General features: G+C 37.0%; 1 protein-coding gene across 1 annotated transcript; it reads right to left on the bottom strand.

Moving 5' to 3' along the window:
* Positions 1-6,251: 6,251 nt before the first annotated feature.
* On the bottom strand, positions 6,252-7,141 carry LOC119082128 (uncharacterized AIM2 family protein C30D10.14-like). The gene is made up of 3 exons (XM_037191507.1): positions 6,942-7,141; positions 6,597-6,879; positions 6,252-6,534 (listed from the first exon to the last, which is right to left on the bottom strand). The coding sequence occupies exons 1-3, from the start codon at positions 7,088-7,090 to the stop codon at positions 6,346-6,348; spliced, it is 621 nt and encodes a 206-aa protein (XP_037047402.1). The 5' UTR covers positions 7,091-7,141; the 3' UTR covers positions 6,252-6,345.
* Positions 7,142-7,224: the final 83 nt, after the last annotated feature.

Raw genomic sequence — 7,224 nt, 5'->3', positions numbered from 1 at the left:
GCTTTCGATATGTATTCAGTGACCGCTCGAATTAGACTAACTGGTTGCATCAAGTAAACTGTTAACGATTCCCAAAATAATCACTTATCGTTAATAAAAATCATGAATTATTAATTGGTAAGCCATTTTGTGTGGAATATGCAGTAATATCAAGTGTGACAAATGGAAACGGGTAATAAATATTTACAATAATTATTTAGATTATTATAAATCGACATTTACAGCACCCCAAAATCATTTAAAATGAGTCGAATCTATTGTTGGAAAAATTGCTGTAGTCGATTACTTTTAATGTTAAATTGCTAGTTAACTAATAACTAATAACATTACGTCCTTTTTCGAATTTTTATTTTGATAACACGGCATTTGGAAGCACTTGCTATTTGCTAATGTACTATTTGTGCTATAACACTTCATTTCATTTTTGGGGTGAATAAACTAGATCTCACCATTAGTTTAAGACTGAATTCGAGTTTTAATGTAGTTAGTAGCGACAATATTGATAATGCTTACAGCCCCTGAGCTGTTCATGAGAACCAGCACCAGCGTCAGCCAGGGCTTGTGGAACAGTGAGGACTTAAGATTTACATTGGAATTGGTAGAGGAACAAATTGTAAGATTTACAGTGTAAAATTTATGGCTCTCGATAATTTCTGCATTGAGCAATAGTAGCTAAAAGTAAAAATTTCACCATTTTAAAAGACTCCTTTGCGAAGCAACCGAGGAAGCCTTTGAATGGTTATCCCAGACTAGTTTTGCAAACCCTATTGAACAACAAAAAAATTATTTTTGAATCAAAGTTTTCTGTTACATTTTCAGAAATTCCACTTTTAGACTGCCATCGGTGAACTTTGGACGCTTTCATACCTTACTAGTATGAGTATTTTCCGTCAATGTGGTTGCTTATATGGTAGCTTAGAGTCTCAGCTGTACAACGATACCAAATATGGTATGCGGATGATACTGCACTGCACTATGCATTTGATACCCCAGAAGAACTGGAATGCAAAGAGATGCTTCACTGTTGAACGATTGGTTATGCCGCAATGTTCTGACAATGAACGTCGGAAAAACATGCTGTTTGGAAAAGCCAGGCATCTTCTCGACCTCAACATTAAAATAAACGACGAGAACATCAAACGAGTCAGAACATTCAAATACCTCGGCTTAGTTCTTGATGAAAACTTGTCATTCAGCATCGATCATGTGATGAAAATGATACGTCCATTCATTCCGCTGATGTGGAGAAGAGGGAAGTATATTCCAACTGGAAAGCGAAAACAACTTTTCGTATGTGCAGAGCCATATCGCATATATGTTGCCGATATACAGTGCCGGATCCAAAGCGAAGTTAAATCGGTTATAAAGATTGCAGAATCGTTGCATCAAAGCTCTATACCGCTTGCCACATCTTACTCGCTCGACGTACCTTTATTCAACTAGCGTTCTGCCGGTTGAAAAACTTGCTGTAGTCGAAAGGGTCACTCAACTTCATAAAATTGTGAATAGACTCACTAAGCACAATTTCGATATTCGACTAAATCGTGAGTTTCACTCGTATCTCACTCGTCAGTCTGAAAACTTAAGATGCCCTGGTAATCATCCAGTCTTAAAGCAAGCGACGTACGAATATAACAGTTTTTGTAAGAGCCTTCGTCAGATCAAGTGTATTAAAACCTTTAAATGTAAACTGAAAATCGAAGTTATGAGGAGCTCCGGTGATTACAATGTAATTTCGCCTTTCTTTTATCTGAACTGAAATGTGCAATCTAGTTTACTTGATTTTTTTAATTGACCTGAAGCACAGCACCTAGCAGGGTAGTAGAGGTTTTTACACGTCAAACAGAGTAGTATGTTGGTACCAATAATACCATTAGCAGCCCTAATGGTAATTTTGCAATGACATTATGAAACAAGTAAGGCCACTAACGTGGCCTACCCGTTTCTCCATTTTTTTAGTTGTTTAAAAAAAATTTCTCAAGAGCTCAAATCAAGATATACTACAGATATTTTAGACAAATTATGGAAAATATTCCAGCACAACTTTAAAAAAAATGTCAAGCTGCGCTTCATGGCATTTATCAATTGCCATTTAAAAGAGTCTTTAGACCCGTACGAAGTACTGGGGTTTTATAGGTTTACGCATACGTTTGTAACACGTCGAATTGGACTCCCTGAGTAAGGGAAACCTACTATGGTTGTCCAGAGATACTAAATTAGTAAAAAAAATGTCTGTCTGTCTGTCTGTCTGTCTGTTCGTCTGTGGGTTCTCTAACTTGAGTAAAACGCATCCGATTTAAAAAGTCTTTTTTTCTTCGTTTAGTAATGTGAAAATACAGGCTAAGTTCGAAGATGGGTGATTTCGGATAGACCTCTCCGGAGCTGGGGCCCAATAAGTGCCTAAGTGTTTTTCGACGATATCTCCAGACATTTAAACACTACACTTGTCAGTGATACGTCAAATGAAAGGTATTTACAATACCGATCGACAAAAAAAGTTTATGGAAATCGGTTGACCGACTCGTGAGTTAGCCCATGATGTGAACCAGGTACAGGGCGGGAAGCAGTTTCTGCTTGTAGGACGGTTAAATTTAAACGGATCTCAACTGTGTTTGCTTTATTAGATAGGCATTAACGGGCCAATCAAGGAAAAAAAAGTTTATGAAATTTGGTTGACCAGAACGTGAGCTAGGTTCCTTCCAGTGAGCTTATATCCGTCTACTCGGCAGTACAATGAATTTGGTGTATTTTGACAATATTTCGAGTATATTTTGACCGAATTTCATGATTTTTTTTGTTTGAAAGGTTTGAAACTTAGAACTAAAAAGACTATGAGAAAAGTTTTACATGTTATTGACTGAAGCCGAACTAAAAATATGTTTCTAACAAAAAGGATGTATCTTGTGGGTTCATTTACAAGAATATATAGAGATCTAAAACTTTAAATTAAGACAGTTTTGCTAACAATTCACTTTTTAGACTTACCAGAAACGCCCTTTTTCAAAAAATCGTCTGTATTTAATGTATATGTTCGTTGACTTTGTTCTCTCATTTATTTACAAAAAATAAAAAGATCTAATAAAATCCACCTTCGAAACCGTCCGGGCACTTTTTTGTGAAATACACTTATAGGACAAACCGAGTGAGATATCTGAGAGTGTTTTGGAAAAACGGTCTCAAACGTCGTATCGCCTAGCCCCTGCGAGCCCGTTTTTCAAAAACGGCCTTCGAGGTACTTCTAGCCGACCGCATTTTCGAAAAACGACCTCGTTGATTCTACTTGCTTACCACTGAGAGACCGTTTTTGAAAAACAGCCTCGTTGGTCGTAGCGGCCGATTCCTGGGAGGCCGTTTTTGAAAAACGGCCTCGTAGGTCTTATCGCCTGATTCCTGGGAGGCCGTTTTTGAAAAACGGCCTCGTAGGTCTTATCGCCTGATTCCAGGGAGGCCGTTTTTGAAAAACGGCCTCGTAGGTCTTATCGCCTGATTCCTGGGAGCGCGTTTTTGAAAAACGGCCTCGTAGGTTTTATCGCCTGATTCCTGGAGGCCATTTTGAAAAACGGCCTCGTAGGTCTTATCGCCTGATTCCTGGGAGGCCGTTTTTGAAAAACGTCCTCGTAGGTCATACGAGGGGACCTCCAGGAGGCCTGCGGACAGACAGACTCAAAAAATTTCTTGGACCAGCCCCAGACATAACTCATTAGTAGTAATAACAGATAAACAGATGAACAAATAAATATACAAATAGAAAGATAGATAGAAATTTAGATAGAAAGATAGATAGAAAAATAGATAGATAGATAGATAGATAGATAATACTGCTATACTTCTGTATTATCTACTGATGTTGGGGTGCGGACAGACAGACTCAATTTTTTTTGAAGACCCGTTTCTCGTCAGAAAAAAAGGGATGGAAATTTTGCGTACTTCGATTAAAATACTACTTTATTTTTTTCTATTACCCTGCTAGGTGCTTTGCCTGAAGCGACTCTGTGATATATGTAGACTAACGTTAAGACAAAATTCTGAAAAAATTCTTAAATTAGGAATAAGGATTGCGATAAGGATTGCGAAAATGTTTTTTTACTTTTTATAAGCTTTAATGTTTTTTGTGTATTTATATTGTTTAATTAAATTTTCCCATGTTTTTTAGTATTCCACACATTATAACAATGAATGATAATGAATAAATGATTTAAAAAAAAATATGCCATACTTTATGCTGTATAATAAATATTGATGAAAAAGTTTTGCATCGAGGTCACTCCACTTGCAAATCTAGAGCTATCTAGAGGAATTACCTATTTTCCTATTTTCCTGATGTTAACTTACACGTTTATTTAAAAATTTTAAGCCTCACCTTGTTAGCAGAACTGTTCCATGTAAAATCTGCAGGATGACGTCTGTTATCGATAACAGAAGGGAAAATAGCGACTCTGATTAATGCGTTTTTTTATAGCAAAACGCATGTTCAAATAAATGAAGTAAAAGATTCGAAATCAATGTCTTACCATACTTACATCAAATGAAGGAGTAGAGACGATACTAAGTCAAACTGATGATATGCTGTCTGTGAAACGTTAGACGTAGCAAATTCTTCAGAAAATTAAAGGCCCGCGACAGGTCTGATCGAACTGAAATATGAAGCTACGTCAATATGATTAGAAATGAACCAGAATTGAAAATGTTTTATGCCTTTACTGAATTTACGTGAAAAGACTAGTAAAAGACCAGGGAAATCAAAAGTCAGGTTTCAGGTAAATCCCAGAATTCACGTGAAATCTGAAGCAGGGCCTATTATTGGTTTATTTACCGAATTCACTGAATTTATTGAAACAAAATTTGGTAAATTTCAGGACATTTTGGTAAATTTTGGATATAAGTTACAATTTATTTTTAAATCGATCCTCCCTAATCATCATGTCATCAAAAAATCGACTCAAGAGACATTCCTGCAATATATTGCTTCATTGGTTGTACTCACAGAGAGGAGAATCCTTCTAGCTGAAATATTTTCCAGTTCTTCAGCGATGCTTTTTGGGTCTCGTCTGTTTACTAGCAATGGACGCATCAAAAAACTCTCAAGAAAAGCTTCCACAGTTTTTATTCACTCAGTGGTGGTGTGTGAGTTAAATTGTCTGTCGGAAAGGGCCGTCGTTCCTAGGAAACTATTATGTGCCTAACAGACGTAACGTTAAAAGTTTGTGTCAGTCGAAGGGCACAGATTTCTTTGAAAATGGCTTTAATTAAGTCAAGGCTGTTTTTATGAGCATTTTACGGGGTATGGAGAACAGGAGGTCTGAAAATGTAGATTTTCATAGAGAGATTCTTATAATTAGAAATTTCAAGGTTCAAAGGCAAAAGTTTTTGAAGAATCTTAATTCGTTAACTTTTCTTTACCTTTAAAACAGATTCGTAGTTACATGATATCAACCAACTCAATACCAACGGATTGTATCGCTTTCTTCCAATTAGAATAGAATTGAGCCATCGATATTTGTCAATAACATGGCTACACTGACTGTCGCCATCCAAAATTAGTTAATTAATTTTTCCGTTCATTCATTCATCTATTCGTCCATATGACGTACATATTTGAATTTTCGAAACCTACGCCGCGGGTGTTTCTGTACAAAGTGGAAAGTGCTCTTGGTAACTGAACAGCATTTCTTCTTTCGTTTCGGTTATATATTCTTCTACATCGTATGTAGTGTTTTTGCAGATTCTATTTATATTGTGGATAGCTGCTGTCTCCAATTTAAAAATAATCAAACTCTTAACACTCCTACAGTACGTGGGATAAATAAAATATATGTTATTGGACAGATGCGTCAAGATTATTTATTTTCTGGAGAACCAACAGCACCTAGCATAGTAAAATATTGTTCAAGTCTCTAATAGAGAAACATTTACACTAACGGCATGACCATCAAACAGTGTACAAATGAAGAATTGCATGATACACTGTCGCAATCTATTACCCTACTCACATAATCAATATTCTACTGCTTTCCTTGGGATTGAGTGTCGATTTTTCAGAACAGTACAGAAGAGCCTATGAGAATGAGTACCACATGTGCGCGAAATTAGGCGGTTCGCCTTGGGCTCTCACAAACATCGCACACATGTATTACTCATTTACATAGGCTCTGCTGTAATCTACTATTAATATTATTTTGCTTAGGAGTAATTGAAACTGAAGAGAAGGAAATCGAAATTGGAAGAGGAAATTGGTTCTGAATAAGCTGTTGATAAATTCTCTCTTTATTCTTCGAAATAAAACAAAAATGAGATAAAAAATGCAAGCAGTTTTTTCGGCTTTCCGAGATCTCCATTGACATAGACTTAGACTGTGTCGATTAGAATTCGTTCGAAGAAAACTCCAAGAGTTCTTATGATTTCGTTCACATGCATTTGATTCAGGGGATCACTGAAATTGCCACGGGTACTCGCGAATCCATGGAACATGTCATCGAATCGTCTGTGGCCGCTGTTATCACCAAAATTATTTCGTAACACTTGGTAGAAAGGCAACTGTTTGAAATACAAAGATCGATAACTACACCACAAGATAAATTATTTTTCATGTTTTGTACCATATCCGGTTGATCACGCGACGGCATCAAATACATTGGCATCCTGACCGAATATGCTTCGTCATTCGAAACTAAAGACGGGTGAACAATAGCGCTCGCCTTGAAATAATCAGAGAGTTCCATGGCAGCGTCTGTACCAGTTCGTCCTCCCCAGCACATACCGAATATCGCAAACTCTTGCACGCCCTGACTTTGATAATACCTCACTGTGTTAATCAAATCCGGCTTCACGATTGTTTCCCAATCCCCAACGCGTTGTATGAAAGCGGCACGTTCTATCGGACTATAAGTGCAGCAATGAAATATGTGAGAAAAATATACAGAAAAGTACAATTCGTCACTTACGTTATGGGCACATTTATGTCCCAATGATCGCCACGAAAGAAATCGGGCAAAGCGACTCTAAAACCACCAGCTTGAACGGCCATGTGGTCAGTAATTTGTTTCATATTAGAGCTTGAAAATCCAAAAATGTCATGGACAGCAATGAGCATTCGCCTTTTATCAATGTTATCGGGGGCCTCGTAAACAGGTAGATTGCCAATATTGATGAAATGGCCGCGAGGAATATAATCGGCGTAAACTGATCTGCTCTGCAAATTTTTAAAAAGTAAAAAAAAATTGATTT

The sequence above is a fragment of the Bradysia coprophila genome, unplaced genomic scaffold, assembly GCF_014529535.1.
Source record: "Bradysia coprophila strain Holo2 unplaced genomic scaffold, BU_Bcop_v1 contig_374, whole genome shotgun sequence".
Lineage (NCBI taxonomy): Eukaryota > Metazoa > Arthropoda > Insecta > Diptera > Sciaridae > Bradysia > Bradysia coprophila.
Note: the sequence above shows the minus strand (reverse complement) of the source record. Positions and strands in the feature narration are given on the sequence as shown.

Excerpts from the sequence above, each read along its gene's own strand:
- LOC119082128 (XM_037191507.1), bottom strand. The coding sequence starts at position 7,090 with ATGCTCATTGCTGTCCATGACATTTTTGGATTTTCAAGCTCTAATATG. Across the intron at positions 6,880-6,941 it reads GACATAAATGTGCCCATAAC|TCCGATAGAACGTGCCGCTT; the intron begins GTAAGTGACGAA and ends CTGCACTTATAG. Across the intron at positions 6,535-6,596 it reads CGCGTGATCAACCGGATATG|TTGCCTTTCTACCAAGTGTT; the intron begins GTACAAAACATG and ends TATTTCAAACAG.